At 43.0% G+C, this 19,532-nt stretch overlaps 1 protein-coding gene across 1 annotated transcript in view; it reads right to left on the bottom strand.

Annotated features, from left to right (window-relative positions):
• Positions 1-6,755: 6,755 nt before the first annotated feature.
• The window catches only part of Zc3hav1 (zinc finger CCCH-type containing, antiviral 1), a 41,451-nt gene continuing 28,674 nt past the window's right edge, over positions 6,756-19,532 (bottom strand). Inside the window, exons 7-13 of the mRNA XM_034519075.2 lie at positions 19,184-19,358; positions 15,259-15,379; positions 14,241-14,343; positions 10,432-10,522; positions 10,007-10,137; positions 9,600-9,733; positions 6,756-8,670 (exon numbers count right to left, since the gene is read on the bottom strand). Of these exons, the coding sequence (XP_034374966.1) occupies positions 8,402-8,670; positions 9,600-9,733; positions 10,007-10,137; positions 10,432-10,522; positions 14,241-14,343; positions 15,259-15,379; positions 19,184-19,358 (1,024 nt within the window). The 3' untranslated portion in view covers positions 6,756-8,401. The remainder of the gene's footprint in view (positions 8,671-9,599; positions 9,734-10,006; positions 10,138-10,431; positions 10,523-14,240; positions 14,344-15,258; positions 15,380-19,183; positions 19,359-19,532) is intronic.

Here is a 19,532-nt window from a genome sequence, read left to right as displayed (position 1 = left end):
CTTCAAATTTGGCTCAAAATGTGAAACTGGTTTTTCTCTTGTGAATCCCAAGATTGTGAATCTCAAGACATATACTATATGTATATGTCTTTATGTTTGGCTATTTAAGGAGTTATTTCTCTTATTCATTCATAGACACATAAGTAAACATTTTTCCTATTGTCAAATTGGTGGAAGTATACATAAACCCACTAAACCTAAGAGGATTTTTCTTCTTCTTCTTCTTCTTCTTCTTCTTCTTCTTCTTCTTCTTCTTCTTCTTCTTCTTCTTCTTCTTCTTCTTCTTTTTTTTTTTGGTTTTTCGAGATAGGGTTTCTCTGTATAGCTAGCCTTGGCTGTCCTGGAACTCACTCTGTAGACCAGGCTGGCCTCGAACTCAGAAATCCGCCTGCCTCTGCCTCCCAAGTGCTGGGATTAAAGGCGTGCACCACCACCGCTCGGCAGGATTTTTCTTCTTAACAATGAACAAATTCCTAGCTTATTATTTCTCTATGGACTGACTTGGAGATATTTAACAGTTTCTCTATGGCTCCTTAATGGAAATGAACCCTGCTGCCCCTGTAGTGCCTTTCTTTCTCTGTGTCCCCTCCCCACTTACTTTGCAAAGAAACTTTATGTGCAATCCTTATCTGTTTACCAGGGAGCCCAGCCTAAAATGTAAACTGAGAAGAGGTTGCTTGGGAGTATCATCTAAAGGAATTGCTCTCAATCAATCCTTCTCTGTTTGCCTCTGAGAGAAGCCAACTAAGATACAGCTGAAAAAGAAAGATTCAGGTTGAGAAAGGGGTTAAACTGGAATGAGATTCACGTGCACACAGAGAGACGTCCAAGTTCAAGCAAGATAAAAATAGGGAAGAATTTTACTTCAAGGCCACTGATGGTGAAAGCAAGTGTATCCAGAAGCTTAATGAGGTTGATTCTGTATGTTAAAGAATAGATGGACTGGGGAGATAACCCAGTGGATAAAATGCTTACTAGACATGTGAGAGGCTGGAATTTGAAGGCCTAGATCCTATTCAAATACATGAAGATGTGAGGGCCGCCTGTCACACAAGCACTTGGTAGGCAGCGGCAGGATCCACAGGGGAAGCTGAATAGCTAGACTAACCAAACTGGTGAGTTCTGGACTCAGTCAAAGACCTTGCTTCCAGAAATATAATAAGCAGGAAGTCATCCAAAGCCAAGTTAGGGCAAGCACATGCAAAGACACGCATGCACGCCTGCGGTGCCTATAAACCACACAGGTATATACAAACCTGATAAATGTCTTAAAAAAAAGAAAGACAAGTGTATTAACCTTTTTATTTTATGTGATGGGTGTTCTGCCTACATATGTGTCTGTACATCATGTGTATTTTGAATTCCCTGGAACTGGAGTTATAGACAGTTGTGAGTTGCCATGTGGGTGTTGGACCCAGGTCCTTTGTGAAGAATAACCATTGTTTCTAACCCCTCTGGCCCTGAAAGACAAGTTTACTGTAGTTCAGTTGGGGGTTTTTGGTCCACCATCAATTGGCATTTTTTGTTTTAGGCCTATGGCAGCCCAGTGCTGGTTTCTATCACTTCCTAACATTGAATGAGATGCCTTTAGAGTACACTACAGATCCAAAGACAGTGTCTGTGTGTAGTGATAAGACTATGCTTTTGTTTTAGTCCCAGGGATAGGGATGTGGGGTTGCTTAAGACTGTCCACCACGCTGGACAGTGATGGTGCATGTCTTTAATCCCAGCACTTGGGAGGCAGAGGCAGGTGGATTTCTGAGTTCGAGGCCAGCCTGGTCTACAGAGTAAGTTCCAGGACAACCAGGACTACACAGAGAAACCCTGTCTCAAAAAAACAAAAAACAAACAAACAAACAAAAAACAAACAAACAAACAAAAAATCCCCCCAAAAAAACCAACAAAAAAAGACTGTCCACCACAGCTGACTATGATTTGCCTCACACTTTATAGAGGCATGTTTCTGCATGATAGTTTCCACAATTCGGTGACACTTGAAATTCTGCGTCCTTTGCAGAGGGTTTTTAAATACTAGAGGCCTGATAGTATATGGGGGTATGGTAATTTGAATATTCTTGGCTCAGGGAGTGGCATTATTAGGAGGTGTGGCCTTGTTGGGTAGGTACAGCCTTGTTGGAGGAAGTGTGTCACTGTGGGAGTAGGCTTTGAAACAAGTTTTCTCCTGTTTGCCTTCAGAACAATATGTAGAACTCTCAGCTCCTCTGGTGCTATGCCTGCCTCAATGCTGCCATGCTTCTTACCATGATGATAATAGACTGAACTTCTGAAACTGTAAGCCATCTCTAATTAAATGTTGTTCCTTATAAGAGTTACCTTGGTCATGGTGTCTCCTCACAGTAATGGAAACCCTAAGACAGAAGTTGGTACCAGGAGTAAGGTATTGCTGAGATAGGCCTGAACATGTTTTTCTTTGGAGAAATGTGGATTTGGGAACTTTAGATTTGGGAAGCAGTGGAATGCTTTAAGTGGGTCTTTTTTTTGTTTGTTTGTTTTTTGTTTTTTTCAAGATAGGGATTCTCTGTGTAGCCCTGGCTGTCCTGGAACTCACTCTGTAGACCAAGCTGGCCTTGAACTCAGAAATCTGCCTGCCTCTGCCTCCCAAGTGCTGGGATTAAAGGCGTGTGCCACCACCACCCGGCTAAGTGGGTCTTAAAGGACATTCCTAGTAGGAAAATGGAAGACATTGGTGCTGAGGATGATTTGAACTGTGCAGACCTGGCCCAAGAGGTTTCAGTGGAGAAGAATTTCAATATGTGGCCTAGAGACTGTTGTTGAGATATTTTGATGAAGAATGTAACTGATTTTTGCCCTTGTCTGAAGAGTCTACCTGAGGCTAAGGTAAAGAGATTTCAATTAATTGCATTGATAAAGGAAGTCTCAGAAAAGACTTCTGAGACTTTGTTCTCTGGAGTAGTCTCATGAAGAGTGTTTTGGTGAAAAGGAGCAAGCAGAGAAAGAAAAAAATACAAAATGTATGGCTCAAGTAATAAAACGGCACCACAGAGTAGAATGGAGCTTAATTCTGTGTTCTAGGAGTTAACAAATTAAGGGAGTGGTGACTTTGGGGCAGGATCCCACCCAGGTAAGCTTATTGTTTATGCCGTTGAACACAGAATAGTTGTATCATTTTAGACTTTATTATTAACTGGTTATTGTTTTCATTTGGGCTTTTTTTTTTTTTTTTTTTTTTTTTGGTTTTTTGAGATAGGGTTTCTCTGTATATCCTTGGCTGTCCTGGAACTCACTCTGTAGACCAGGCTGGCCTCGAACTCAGAAATCCGCCTGCCTCTGCCTCTGCCTCCCAAGTGCTGGGATTAAAGGCGTGCACCACCACCACTACCCTCATTTGGACTTTTAATCTGGAATGAATTACAATCCAGAAATGGAGGACACAGGCTTTTGATCCAGCTCTTGAGAAATAGTGGCCAGGAAAAACTTAGGTCCAGGCATAGTAGTAGTACATGCCTTTAATCCCAGGAGACAGAGGCAAACAGGTCTCTCAGTTCAAAGTCAACCAACCTGGTATGGAGCAAGTTAGGTCCAGGCGTGGTAATACATACCTTAAATCCCAGCTTTCAGAAGTCAGCCTTGCAGATCTCTAAATTCAAGGTCAATTGACAGAGCAAGTTTTAGGACAGCCAAGCTTAGGCAATGAAGGAGTTGGAAAACAGAAAGCTGACGATAATGTAATAGAACAAGGGGACCATATTCCAGGACCAGCACGCAGAACTTGGAATCTTCAGCCATGTGGCTCTGGCTTTAGAGTCAAAAGTAAAAGGGACAATTGATGCTGGTTAGCTGGAGCTATTAAATTAGCAGTGATTAAGAAGAGATCAGCATCACTGAGGTGAAATCTGGCAAATGTTTTCTGAGAGCACAAAGAAGTTGTGTTCCGGAGATAGCCAAGGCTGTACCTCATGATTACCTACCTGGACTTTATAATGTGTAAGAGTCACTCAGGTGATATTGGTTTTGAAGGCATGAAGGAGTCATGTAGAGCATCTGAGGCTTGGCACTGTGTGAAGTCAGAGAAGGCTACTGGTGAAGGTACAGCCTCAGTTGTAGTTGACAGCCCAGGACTAAAGGGATCATGGAAAGAAGTTGAGGCTTGGCACCATGAAGGGAGCCTATGAGAGGCTTCTGTTGAAGCCTAGTTCCATTGGAAGATGCCAGTACCATGGGATGATCACCAAGAACATCAGCAGCAGTGGTGTGTAGTCAACATGAATGCTACAGAGGGCAGAGCTGGAGAAGTGACTCAGATGCTTTGGAGGAGCCCAGAAGATTATGTATGGACCCCATACACTGGAACAAAACGCTGTAAAGTTGAAGTTGCCTTTGATACTTCAAGATGTTAGAGATTTTAGAGCCATGAGATACCTGCCAAGGACAACTGTTAACAGGGAATGGAACCAGCACAAGAGAACAAAGTTTGTTGCTGCTGAATGCCAGATCTGCCAACAGCAAGGATGAAAGGAATTGGTGATCTGAGGAGTGCTTTAACATCAGACATGGAGACATAAAGTTTGGAGTTTACCCAGATGGTTTTCTGTATTACTTTGGCCCAGTATTTCCTCACCATGACAGTATGGAATGATAATGTATATCGTACATAATGTTGGAGATGTGTGATCTGTTTTTATTTTTGATTTCTTAAGATATTACAGTTAGGAGATTGCATGAATCTAAGAAGAGACTTCAAACTTTAGATTTTTAACATTGTTGGGACTGTTATAGACTATGAGACTTTTGAAGTTGGACTAAATGTGTTTCTCATTATGCTACAGCTAGGTATGGCCCCCATAGACTCATGTGTTTGAATAAGCCTATGGGGGCCAGGGAGTGGAATGTGGTGGTTTGAATATGCTTGGCCCAGGGAGTGGCACTATTAGGAGGTGTGGCCTTGTTGGAGATAGTGTGTCAGTATGGGGGTGGGCTTTGAGACCCTACTCCTAGCTGCCTGGAAGCCAGTCTTCTGCTTGTCTCTGGAATAAGATGTAGAACTCTCCAGCACCATGCCTGCTTGGACGCTTCCGTGCTTCTTGCCATGGTGATAATGGACTGAACCTCAGAACCAGTAAGCCAGCCCCAATTAAATGTTGTTCTTTATAAGAGTTGCCTTGCGGCTCTAGAAAGATGGTTTAGCAGTTAAGACCACCGACTGCTCTTCCAGAGTCCTGAGTTCAATTCCCAGCAACCACATGGTGGCTCATAACCATCTGTAATGGAATCTAATACCCTCTTCAGTGTGTCTAAAGACAGTGATAGTGTACTCACATATGTAAAGTAAATAAATCTTAAAACAAAAACAAACCAACAACAAAAGAGTTGCCTTGGTCATGGTGTCTCTTCACAGGCAATGGAAGCCCGGGATAAGACAGGGAGGTTGTTGATTGTTAGGGAGATTAGTTGTGGTTTGTTAGTAGTTGTGTCCAAAGAAACAAAAGGACCGTCCCCCTTCTATCTCTTTTATCTAGTGTTAGGGGGTAAAACCCGGGGGATATGGGGTAGTAAAAAGAACTACAAAGTAGCAAAGGCCAGCTGCATCTTCTGTGAAGGCTGAGAATGCACAGGTTTCCTGTGTGGATGTGAAGGCTTTGACAACAGTGCCTATTGGCGTGGACGCTCACTCAACTCATGGACGTTCCGCCCTCACTTTGTCAAATGTGTGCTGCCATGTACACGGCTCTCTGGTCTTCTCTCCACGATCCACAGCTTGTGATGAAAAATGAGTAGAGAAGGGCCTCCATTTTAAAATCAAATAAAAACCAGACTCATGTATTATAGACTGGTGTTGAACCTGCTACTTATGTAGTAGCTGAGGATGGATGGCCTTGAACTTAAACGACCCTCTACCTCCCAGGTGCTGAGACTACAGACATGCCCACCACCCCTGATCTTATGCAGCACTGGTGAATTGAAGCCAAAGCTTTGTGTAACCTAGACAAATACTGTAATAAACTGAGCTACATCTTCAGATATTAGACAATGACTCTTTGTTTTGGAGACAGGGTCTCACTGGCTGGCCTGAAACACAGTATGATGTAGTAGGTTGGTTGTAATGGTTTGTGTATGTGCAGCCCAGGGAGTGGCACTATTAGAAGGTGCGGCATTGTTGGAGTAGGTGTGTCACTGTGGGCATGGGCTTTAAGACCCTCATCCTAGGTCCTAGCTTCCTTGAAGTCAGAATTCTGCTAGCAACCTCCAGATAAAGATGTAGACCTCTCAGCTCCTCCTGTATCAGGCCTGCTTAGATGCTGCCATGCTCCTGCCTTGATAATTGACTGAATCTTTGAACCTGTAAGCCAGCCCCAATTAAATGTTCTTTTTAAGAGTTGCTTTAGTCATGGTGTCTGTTCACCACAGTAAAACCCTAAGACACTGGCCTAGAACTCACAGAAAATTTCCTGCCTCTGCCTAAAGGCATTTACCACCACAACCAGCTTTAAAGAAAGGTTTTTGAAGATTGGCTAAGAGGTTAATTCTGCTTATAAATATATGTACCTTTATGTCTTAGTCCAACACTGTTACCACCTTTGGAAAGAGAGGAGGAAAAGTATGTTTGTGGCTTCTAACACTTCTCTTCCTAAGTTTGTAGTCCAGGCTGGGCCAATCAACTGCAGCCTTAGCTGCCACCATGCCAGTCTTACCTACAGTCTTGTCTGTAGTGGATTTTGTTTATTGTTTGTTTGTTTTAGAAATAGCAATAAACAGAGCAAATGAAGGCAAATGAATCAAATTACTTTTTTCTTTTTATTGAGCAAACAAGAAAGATTATAAATCAAGGAACATAGCATTTTTAAAAACCAGGGGCTTGAGAAGCAAGGATCTGGTTTATTCTGTAGTAAAACAATGGAAATAACAATTGAATTATCTAAGAGTACTACCATTAACTAGATCAGTGGTCCCCAATGTAGTATACTGGAGAGTGATGGTTGTTGGCTTTGTATCTGAAGTTTATTAACGGCACTGAGTAGATGCAGCCTGAGGCAGAACAAGCGCCCTGCTGTGTGTGGATGGGTCAGTCCCACACACAAACCGTTCTGCACCTTTACGACTGGCTAATGTCCTGTTGGACATTTATGCAGGACCTACAACATGTCTGAGAAAGAATCCTTGGATTCCTCTGAGACAGACTGTAATTTGTCCTGTCTTATTATCTATCATTTCAATCAAAGTGACTGCGCCCTTTCCTTCACCATAGATAAGGTACGGAGTCTGCTGTGGTGTACCCTAATACTGCATTCTGTCACACATCCCTTTCATCTTTCATTTTCCTGTACTTCATTCAGCTCAGATGTTAGCCCTGCTGGACTCTTAAGCCAAACGTATTCCTAGTGAGAGTTAACATGTTTCGTAGCTGATAGCATAGTCATGCCTGAGCACTTACAGTTTGTATCCTTCCCAGAGTTCTGACTTTCTAAGTTTCCATTTATAACATAAGTAGGGCACTAAATTAAGTCTGAATAAACTTAAATGTAGATTAGATTACCTATAAATCATCTCAAGATGGCAAAGGATGTTATAAAAGATGTACCTTTAAAAGGATGGACAGGTCTAGTAGGGTCTGTGGTTGTCATGACTTCGGGCAAAGGAGGGCACCACTGGCATTTAGCATGTGAGAGCCAACTATGCATTTTTCAATACACTGGGCAGTTCCTCACAATAAGAAATCACTCTGCGCCCTATTCGAGTTTTGAATGTCTCTTTAGACATTCGTGTACTACCTACAGCTCGTCTGCAAGAATGTATCTCTTCATTCCCGCTGTTTTGACAATCTGTAAGTTCTTTTGTGCTGTAGCTTTATTTCAATGAAGGTATTTCGTTCTTACCTTGTACAGATAGTTGCTGACATTTGCAAATAACGTGTATCGTTAGTTTTTACTCTGATGTCTACACATGTTCCTGCTTTTTCATGTTCCTCCAATTCCTTTCTTATAAGCTCATACTGGTTCAAGGTACGTGTAGGCATCTGACGACTCCATTATTTCTTAGTACTGTAAAGTCGTGCCGAAGTTATGACCTTATACTTCCCTCTTACATTATAGTCAATTTGATATATTTTTTTAATTAATGTAATTGTGTGGAGAATCTATACCCGAATTGCACTGTGAATATTAGACAAAACAGATATTGACTACTAGGTGGTAAAAACTAACAGAATAGTTCATCTAGAACTAATGACTTAGGTACAGAAGGCACCAAGGATGATAAGAACACCAGAAGGGCTGGTACTGGGGAGGTAAAGATGGACTTGGGACAAGAAGCTGGTTTAAGACGTTAGGTAATGTAGCAAGGGGATGTAAAAGCCTGTCTACTGTCTGGGGATGGCTTGGTCCTAGACAGCAACAGAATGGTTTCGGCGCTGCATACGTCATTCCTAACTAATTATGCACCCTTTCTCTTTCTCTGAGTCCACGTACTCAATTACATACTCTGGGTAAATCTGTTCTTTCCGGAAAATGACAAAGACAGAGGGATTCAGCCTGGTATCCACACAGCTGTCATAGAGCGCAGGAGGGCTACTGAATGTCATATTTCCTTCAATGACATTTCCAACCAGGACTCGGGCTACAAACATAACAGTGTTTCTGGTTTCATATAAACAATTCTTATGGGAATAGATGGCTTCTTTTGCAAAATAATTTCCTAGAAATGACCAGAAAAAAAAAAAGTGGAGAGAATTACTATTCGCGGTGAGCATAGGTTATAAGAGAATACAAAGAGTCAGACATTGATATGATTGAAAGAAACCTCTGCCAACACCGCCTGACACCTGTAAGCCCTCGATACTTAATCCTCAGCTTCAACATAACCACGTTTCCAACCAGGTGGGAGGCACGTCTCTGATGACACTTCCAGAGAAGTTTTCCAGAAAGGCCCACCTGTATGCCCACCCAGACTGAGTAAAAAAGAAAAAGGAAGAAAACCTGACATACACTAGCCGGAACCTGGCTGCATTTCGGCCAGGCGCCTGGAATTATTGCCGCTATGCCTTTCCCACCAAAATAAATCCACTGCCCCTTAAGGTGCTTCTTGTTGGGTCTCGGTGACAACCGATACAGAAAACTGATGTAAAAAAGCGAGGCTGTTGCACTCATAAACTTGGCCCAAGGTTTGTAGGCCTTTTTGGGGCTGGTTTGTGGAAGGTGGAAGAGTCTGCATCTGTGGGTTAGAGCTGCAGGCAGAGCTCAATGGGCTGCTCTGGGTGGGGGAGGGGGAGGGGAAAGACCAGAGGGTGACTAAACAAAAACAAACACAAACCAAAAACCAAAACCCAAAACCCAAAACTGAAAGCAGTGCTTCTGTGGTTGCAAAGGAAAATGGAGAAAAAGTTCTATCAGGGGTTGTTCCCAGAGAAAAAAGACAAGACAGACAAGACAGGAGCCCTAGGGTCAGGGCCTAGCACCCATACCCTCAAGACAACAGAGCTGTCCCAACACAGGCTTACGGTAACTCAGCTTATTTTCTCTTAAGGCTGCTAAGCCCCAGTGTGCAGGTTTACAAAGTGATGCCAAGGACATCTCAAAAAAGCCATGCTCAGGGCTGGAGTCCCAGCTCCCTCTTCCAGCACAAACCTTTTCCATATCGGGTCTCCCGGTTTCCATGTAGGACCCACTCGAAATTATTCCTACAGATATAATCCACATGAGTCCGGTGTGCTGCGTGAAACAGGAGCATCTCAGTTTTATTTTTCATCTTTTGCTTCTTCCTAAGGTAGAGAAATGTGAGATTCAGTAACAAGAACACTAGGCTGGCAAGATGGCCACCACTGGGCAATGAGAGTTGAGTTCAGTCACCTGGACCCATGTGGACAGAGTGGGGAGGGGGCAACTGACTCCAGCAAGTTTTCTTGTGATGTGTACACCCCGCACCCTAGTGTCAAATAAATAAATGTGCAAATAAAATAAAATAAAATAAAATGACTATTCCCCTCTTGATCTACTTAAATAACATGACCCCAAACAAGGTCTGACTATGTTACCTGTCAAAAGCATCCCTGAGCCTTTGGTTCCATATCCTCTGTATCTTCACAATCTTGAAAGGTTTCATGGATGCTCTAAAGTCTTCACTTATTTTGACATACTCCGCATCCTGGCTATTGAGTTCTAGAAACTTAAAAAAATAAAGAATGCATACTAATCATCACATGTACCTGCCCATGCCCTGACCATCACTGCTGTTCTCAGGTAGGAAGGGCTGGCTTAGCATGAACCAGCAGGCGTGTGCACCCGTCTGTTCAGGCCAACTTATGTGGTGTACCCTTACCTTACTTTTGACTCTGGAGCTAAGTTTTGAAGAAGCAATTCATTCATGCATTAACAAACCCATATGCTCACAGTAGAGCATTTTCCCACCTTTAAAGGATTGATTCACCCAGCAAACAAGCAAAGCCAATTAATTACCTACCTCATAATCATTAGGAGGAACAGTGATAGCACTCCTCTGGGGAAGAGGATACAGGGGCGAAGCATCTGTCTGGGGCATCACTGGCTGATGGCTGCAGATAAAGAAGAAGAACGTTTTACTTGCCCCCCTTTCTTTCTACCCTCACATGCAGCCAGAGGGCAGGGCTTTCTGGGAAATGCGGTGTTGACTTCTGCTTTTCCTCCGAACTACCCCTGAAAATTCCTGATTCCAGTAACCACAGGTTTTAAAGGGGGGGGAGGGGAGGGTAATTAAGTAATGGAAACGCTCTCTTGCCCATTCCTTTAAACTGTAAAAGCATGGGCAGGCAGGATAGCTCAGTAGGTACAGCTGTTTGCATGAAGGCCTGATGACGAGTCTCATTGCTAGAGTCTTCAGGTTGTAGGAAAGAACTGACTCTTTAGAATTTGTTCTTGATCTCCTCCTGTGTGTGTGTGTTGGGGGGGGGGGGGAATAGGTATGTGCACACACCTATACACACATACTGAGAAAATGAATGGATGGATGGATAGTAAATAAAACTACCATGTAAAGGCACTAATTCTGTTTGATTTGTCTGCTCAACCTTTAAAGGTACAGGTATGTCAGTGCGAGCTTGTGTGACTTGTAACTTCTTTGCCGAATGATAGACAGGTAAGTATAGAAAGACAGAGGAGGGGACCTTGCCTTTTTGTCAAAACTGCATTTCAAGGTGAGAGATCAGCTGGAAGACTGAAATAACTGCAGCCATTCTTAAAGTCAGTAAACAGGACAATCAGAGCAAACCCAGCCCTGACCTGACAAGTCCTCAAAATCTAGTAACCAGCCTACAGAAGCCACCCATAAAATGGCCTCATTGGAATATGATGGAGTATATTTTGATTGATTGAAATACCTACTTCTTTTTTCTGACTCCATTTTTTTAAATTGCATTTTAAAAATAGAGGGTAGCCAGGCAGTGGTGGCGCCCGCCTTTAATCCCAGCACTTGGGAGGCAGAGGCAGGCGGATTTCTGATTTCTAGGCCAGCGTGGTCTACAGAGTGAGTTCCAGGATAGCTAGGGCTACACAGAGGAAACCCTGTCTCAAAAAACAAACAAACAAACAAACAAACAAACAGAGGGTAATCAGATGTGGAGGCACATACCTTTAATCTTAGCACTCAGGAAGCAGAACCAGGCATAACTAAATTCAAAGATGGTCTGGTTTATATATTGAATTTCAGGCAGGTAAGACTACACAGAAAGACCCTATCTCAGATACAAACAAATGAGAGGGGGAGGGGAGAAGAGAAAAGAGAATGTGGGGGATGGACTGAGGAGATGGTTCATTGAGTGTAGAGGAATTTTAATCCAGCAATATGGCTGCTCTAATCACATCCAAAGACCTTCTAGGTCTGTGAGAGCTGGCTGGAATGCAGACACGCCCTTAGTGCACACCTTTAGTCCCTATGGATGGAATCCTTTAGTACACACCTTTAATCCCAAACAATTACATCTCATTGAGGGGCAGACAAAGTGATGAACCAGAGAAAGATGTGATAGAATGAGTCAGAAATAGGATACACCCAACTCTCAGGAGAAAAGCTATTTAATCGCAGTGCAAAGAGTTGGGAGTCTGTCCAGTTGAGTGGACTTGAGTTTGGTGAGTCAGTTGGAAGTCAGTGCAGGAGAGTGGAGTTATTTGTGAGTTCATGTGCAGGTCAGCAGAGCTTACTGAAGCTAGAGAATAAGAACGGAGCCAGAAGTGCCAGGCAATGGTGGCGCACGCCTTTAATCCCAGCACTTGGGAGGCAGAGGCAGGCGGATTTCTGAGTTCAAGGCCAGCCTGGTCTACAGAGTGAGTTACAGGACTGCCAGGGCTATACAGAGAAACCCTGTCTTGAAAAACAAAAACAAATACAAAAACAAAAAGAACGAGCCAGAAGACTAGAACAAATTTCCAGAGTTGGTTCGGGTCAAGCAAAACAATTCAGTGAGAAGCTGAGAGAAGCCAGACTGAATCAGTCAGCTTGGAGAAGAGTTTGAGCCAGAACAGCTATGTTGAACCAGCCAGTCAGAGTTCAGAAAGAACCAGAAAGGGTGAGCTTTATTCAACAGTAAGCCTCAGAGAAGACAATTCTATTAGGCAAATAGAAGTTACTTTTACAACTGGGAAAACTGAGGCTCTGAGCCCAGATGCCAGTATCCACATAAAAAAGCTATGCATGGCAGTCCCCCCCCCCCAACACTGGCAAGAAATTAGAAACAAGTGTTCCAGAGCCTTGTGGGCCAGTCAGTCTAGCTGATGTGCAAGCTCTAGGTTCAGTTGGCAACTGTCTCAAGGTAGATTAAGGAAAACATACCAATGTCAATTTTTGCCCTCCACATGTACCAGAACTGGTGAGATCACCAGCACACATGAGCATGCACATGTTTGTATAATTTATTTATTTTTATCTTATGTGCACTGATGTAGTTTCAGACAATTATGAGCTGCTATGTGGGTGCTGGGAACTGAACTCTGGTCCTCTGGAAGACCAGTCAGTGCTCTGAACCACTGAGCCATCTTTCCAGCCCCCACACAACAGTTTCTAAAAAATAGAGGCAGGTACACTTAAATAGTTTAAAAGCAACTTAGGGATGAATCAACTATAAAAGGTAACTTCAAAGAGAAAGGGAAAATAGACCGTGAAGTGGATATACATGACGTTTAATGAATCACTGTCAATTTTGTTAGATGTACACGTGTGTTGTCACAGAGTCTAACACGAGGAGGAATACAAACCAAAGAAGCTATCCCTACTGACTACCAGTCACCCAAGCCATTGTCCCCAGGGTCCGAGGCTGTATCTCAACAGTGAGTACACCATTGCTGTTAAGTATGTTTTGTAGATGAGAGGGGTCGGTGTGGTTCATCTGCCCAAATCCCAGAGGTTAACAACAGAGGGCAGGTGTGAACTTAGGTGATCTAGAACCTGAAGCAAGCTGCTCCATCCTGCAGCACTGGCGCCCATATCCCTCCCGGACATGACTTCCTGCCTATCCCACATTTGAGCACTTTCTAGATGTCATTTCCATGTTGCCTCGTGGTAACCTACCTTCGACTCTTATAACTACAGGAATCTCAGAACAGCTTGATTTTTACACCTGCCTTGAAACCTGACTCATATATCACACACCCCCAGAGGGAAAAAATCCAACTGCAAAGTTTGTGAACAATAAAATTTTACTGAGTTTCATAGCAGACAGGCAAGATACAATGAATTCCCCACAGCAAAACCCACCTTGAAGTGCCCCATGGGTACAATGATTAACAAATCAATTAAAACTAAAACCAACGCCTTTAGCCAACTTCATTTTTCTCCAGTTCTTCACCAGGCTCCTAGCTTAAGCCTTTTTCTCAGCATCCTGTCCTCACAGCAACACTAAAGACAGAGGACCCACAGCAAAACAAAAATCCAGTTTATTCACTGGCATACCCCTTGATCCAGCCAGTCACAGCAAGTGAGGCCCAGAGTATGGACAGGAGCTGCTAAAATACCCTGTAAGTTAAGGGCAGATGCTGGTTTCATGGTATAGTATCCCTCCCACCCTATACCCCAAACCCAAGGCCTTGTATCTATTACACAAAGCTTAACCAAGTGCTTGCACTCCCTGACCCCCTGGCCCAGAAAACCTTCAGTTATGCCACATTGTTTAACAATCTCCTTACTCATGGATAAATCAAATAGAAACTACAATGAGACAGAAGCAGGAACTTCCCAAGAACACAGAATTCAGATGCATTACGCAGCAAGATCATGGCCCGAGCTAACAGCTTCAGAACACTTACTCTGGACCTCTTCTCTTCTGCTCCACATCCTTCGAAGAAACAAACACTGGCCTTCTGACAACATGCCTTTGAGTCTTGGAAGCTATATTTGTCTGAATCATCCCTTTAGAGAAAAATAAAATAAAATAAAGATCAAGAGTTGATCCTAGAAAATGACTAATTTTTTCCCAGAGGTCATTTGTACAGCAAACATTCATGACTGAATCTTTTTCTTTATTTCTTCTTTTAAAGACAGGGTTTCTTTGTTTAGCCATGGCTGTCCAGTATTCATTCTGTAGACCAGGCTAGACTCAAACTCACAGAGATCTACCTGCTTCTGCCTCATGATTGCTGGGATTAAAGGTGTGTGCCACGAACTAATCTTACATGCACAGAAGGGTAGTTTTAGATAAATCAACTGTAGACCTAGTTCAAGATTCTAAGAGTAACTTTTTTCAATTACCATGCATTGCTTGAGTATAAAATAACACTTCTCTTTGGAAAATAGTTAAATACCTTCTCATGAAGTCCAACATATCTAGGAACCCCACTCAAATAAATGAAAACCTATATCCACACAAAAATAGCTGCATTATTGATAACAAAACATTGGAAAAGTTGTGAATGAATATACTATGGAATGTATTCATAATGGAACATTATTCAGCAGATAAAAGTGAAGAACTACTATACATACCACAACATAAATATTCTAAAACCCACTGTTTTGAGTGAAAGAACCCAGCTATGTGTGAATACATACTTTGAGAATCTACGAATAGCTGGGTAGTAGTGTGACAGCAGGTGGCACTCCCACCAAGACATGTTGAAATATGCCCACTGCTTCATTTCCTCTGTGTGCACAGAAAGAGTCTGCTGGAAACAGGGCCCCAGGCCACCTGCTGTCACTCTCAGAGACTGTTCCCCAAGCTAAAAAAGACCCTTGACCTTTGGTGTGACATGTACTTGGACTGTCTACTTTTGTGTGCTCAGTGCCAGATTCTATAAACACTCCACAGCACCAAAGACAAGAACTCACCTTGAAAGCTTAACTCATACTTCTGTGAACCGGCCTGGAATGGCAAAACTCCCCTGGGACAGGACTGGAAGACAGACTCCAGGTATGTAGAGTTGATTTCGGAGTGGGTGTGGCCTGGGCTCTATTCACACAAAAATGAAGAAAACACAGGTAAAGACTTTCAGGAAATCTCTACTCTTCTATTTCACACAGTTTTGCTTTAACATTGCATCTAGGGAGGCTCTTCCATTCCAGGCTTACTAACTTCCCACCAGACACCAAGTCACAGTGCTGGAGAGAGCACTGTTCTATAGAAACTGACTACATTTCTAATGAGTGCCTGTTGCAGGATATTTGATCACACTGTGAACCCCAAGATGTATTGTTTACGGGAAAAACCTGTTTCCAACTGTGGTGTGGCTCAGCCCTAGCACACACCTTTAATTGGAAACAATGAAGTTAATTTGTAGAAGGAAGCAGACATGTTTGAAAGCGATATCTAATTGAGTGAGTAGCAGACAAAATGACAAATCAGAGAAAGATTTTAACTGAATAGGATATGCCCAACTCTCAAGAGAACAGAGAGGGAAGGGAAGCTACTTAAGAGAGAGCAGCACAGAGAGAGAAAAAGAGACAAGGCAGTTTTACTGGGACTGTTTTACAGAGACAGATTGCATGGGGAGAGCAAGCTAGACACAGATGAAGACAGAATGAGCCAGACAATGAGAAACATTAGAAGATTAGAGCATATTGCTGGAGTTAGTTTGAAGCCAAGCAGAGCAAAAAGTCAGAAGCTGAGAGAGAAGCCAGACTGGATCAGTCATCTTGGAGAGGAGTTTTGAGCAAGAAAAGCTGAGTTGACCAGCCAACCAGAGTTTACGGATGCTAGAAGCTTCCAGGACTAGGCCTAGGTTAGCAGATGGAGGCAATAAACCTCAGAGATGACAATTACATCATCTGTGTCTTCGGCTTTGTGCCTTAAACCACTTTTCCAAATTTCACACACAGGAAGCACACCAGGGAACTGACTAAATATGGTTCAGGAGTTAGGAGAAGGAGTGGTGGTTCAGCATTTGAACATCATCTAGGTGATGATGGTCTGTGAACCTCACATTAACTAACAAGGCTCTAGGGTCTGGTGCAGCTGAAGAGAGTTATGAATTCAACCCAACACAAATGCAAAAATCCCAAAAAATAACTGTGAGTTTCTTAACTCTATTGCATTTGAACTTTGTAGGTAAAATGTGGCGGTTTCACTTTCCTCTTCCATCTTGTTCCTTATCACAGTGTCTAACTGTATTTCATTTTGTCTGTCTGTCTGTCTTCCTTAGCTTTTCAAGACAGGCTTTCTGTCCCTGTGTAGCTCTCCCTGGCTATCTTGGAACTCACTCTGTAGACTAGGCTGGCCTCAAACTCACAGAGATCCTCCTGCCTCTGCCTCCCTAGTTCACTGCCTGGCTAATTTTTAAGCATTCTCCCCCACACTGCTCCCCCTGCTTTTGAAATACGGTCAGGAACTCACTATGTGGACCGGGCTGGCTTTGAACTAACAGAGATTCAACTACCTCTGCAAAGTGCTGGGATTGAAGGCATATGCTACCATGCCTGACCTAGATATATTCTTTTTAACCTTTGGACATTTATTTAGTAGGAGGGTAGGGAAGTGCCTGAGCCAGGGTGCTCGTGTGAAGATCGGAGGACAGTTTGTAGAAGTCAGTTTCCTTCTTCCACTATGTGTGTCCCAGGGATCGAACTCTTTCCATGAGAAAGCAGATAAAGGCTCATACCTTTACCCTCCTTCCCTTTTAGTGAAAGAAGAGCCAACGCGATGTAAGCCATGGTAAAGCACAGGAACTCATTCACATCACACAGCACAAAGGTCTTGTATTGTGTTTGTGCTCATTTAAGGTTATGTGCTAGCCTTGACAGGATGGCTCAGCAGGCAAAGCTGCTTGCTAGCAAGTCTGAGGACCTGAATGCCAGCCCCAGATCCCACATGACAGGAGAGAAATGACTCTTGAAAGTTGCCCTCTGACCTCCACATTCACATGTACACACACACACACACACACACACACACACACACACACACACAATGTAATTTAAGAAATAAAATTGTATCTCAACACCTTTGTAGTCTAAATGCCCCAGAAAAATGTCTGTATAAAAGAGCTCAGGAGTGTTATTTCTTTCATTTGTTTGTTTGATACAGGATCTCAATATGTAGCCCAGGCTGGTCTCAGTATGTAGCCAAGGCTGATGTAACCCAGTGATGTGATTTCATGCACCCCTATGCTTGTGGGTGAAGTTTCGTGATGTTTTATTAGGAAATGTGATCTATAGAACTAGACATTATGTGTAAGTTACGTTTACTTATTTCTGTGGGGGAAATGGAAGTCGGGTTGTTGGGTTTGCTGACAGGCACCTTAGTCAGCGGCTCTAAAGTTAAATATGTCCTATTCTCTTTTTGGTCTCTGGCACTGATGTCACTAGGATAGAAATGTTGCCTGATCTTTCTTCCTTATTTGACAGAACATTAAATAGATAATATAGGAACCAAGAGAACTATAGTTTATCTTCATCTTTTCCAGGGTTAACTGATTTGGGCTTGTAATGTCTATTCCCACAGCACGTGACAAATATCACGCCTATGCAACTGCATTTTGATAGCATGTTTGGCTTTACCATAAGAAGAAAATAAACAGTTTTGTGTCACAGGAGCCCACTGTGAACAGAACTCTGATCCCCCTGCCCTTGAGAGAAAGCAGATTGACACAGGGACCGACCTAGGTTTTGAAACAGGCTAGGTGCCAGACTTCGCCTATTTCAAAACAGCAACTCTGCAGGGACTCCTCCCTGTCCACTTAGGATCCTTGGAAGATTCTTTGATACAATGTGTGTGCTATTAAGGCCTTTGGAAAGCACTGTGCTGCATGCAGCCTTGAGATGGAGACACCCTTGTAGAACCCTCTCCCCACCACACCTGTCCCTTCCGGGCCATCTGTAATGTCTCCATGGCAGACGTTAACACTTTAGTAGAAATGGTGGCATCTCTGCCCTGCAGTTTCTCATAGAGGCACTGGGGTTCTCATGGACAGTGTGTCTTTCTTTGCTTTGGCAACTATGCAAAACCTTGCTGTCATTTCTTTGTCCTTTACTCTTGGCTTCATTTGTTTGTTTCTTTCAAAGTCATTTTTGATTCGAAGACATTCCTCCCTCTGCCTTTTCCTCCTACCCCGATCCCTTTAAAGCTATGAATCAGAGGAAAAGACATTTACACAAAAGGGCAGATGCCCAGCTTATCTAGACTCTATGGTCCTTTTTGCTAAGTCACCACTGTGGGTCAGCCTAGAATCTTCCAGTCTAATTTCAGGTTTGCGTAAGTCCAAACTGACTGAATGCTAGTGACCAGATGTGGTTTGTATGTTAGAGGATGTTAAGATGTCCTGTTAGTACAACAACCATGGAGACATCTCTCTCCATTGGTTTCCTAAACCCCCATTACCACCCTCGTTCACAGCCGGGCAGTGGTGGCACACTTGGGAGGCAGAGGCAGGTAGATTTCTGAGTTTGAGGCCAGCCTTGGTCTACAGAGTGAGTTCCAGGACAGCTAAGGCTACACAGAGAAACCCTGTTTCCAACTCCCCTCCCCCACCTCAAAAAAAAAAAAAAAAGAAAGAAAGAAAGGTCTTTCACAGTTCTGGGCATCTTTCAGAATGAGAAAGAGGGACACATGACTGAATTGTATCTCCCAAGTGAAAAACAATATAGATTTTCTCATTCTTCCTAGAGTATATAAGAACTGGAAACTGGAAGGCACCCACCCCCCAAAACACCCCAAAGCTTCGCCATCCGTGTCTACTCTCCAAGGATACGTAGGTATGTAGGATTCAAACATTTTAATAGTGTTCTGGCTTCTTTCCTCTCAAAGGGAAATGGTACTCACCTCATCCCCATACTGAATATATTCATTAAATTCGTTCTTCCAATACCAAAGCCACTTGGTGGTGAAGGCGGAACTATGCGGCTTTTCAACAGATGAAGGAGTGGAGAGGCGTCGGATGGGGTAGGAATCACAAGTCATTTTCTGGAAATCGATCTGATGTTTTTCTATCAAAATGCTGCAAGAGAAAGGTAGAAAATTAACTTCAGTGACCTCTGTTTCCAGCATTCTGGTTATCCCTCCCGTGAACACAGAATTTAAAGTTTAGGGCTGCAATGGATCTTTAAATGTTCTTTCTCTATTTCTCTCTGACTCTTTCATTCTAAGTGGTATTGAGCCTAAATTTCCTTTG

The sequence above is a fragment of the Arvicanthis niloticus genome, chromosome 15 (genome assembly GCF_011762505.2).
Source record: "Arvicanthis niloticus isolate mArvNil1 chromosome 15, mArvNil1.pat.X, whole genome shotgun sequence".
NCBI classification, from domain to species: domain Eukaryota; kingdom Metazoa; phylum Chordata; class Mammalia; order Rodentia; family Muridae; genus Arvicanthis; species Arvicanthis niloticus.
Note: the sequence above shows the minus strand (reverse complement) of the source record. Positions and strands in the feature narration are given on the sequence as shown.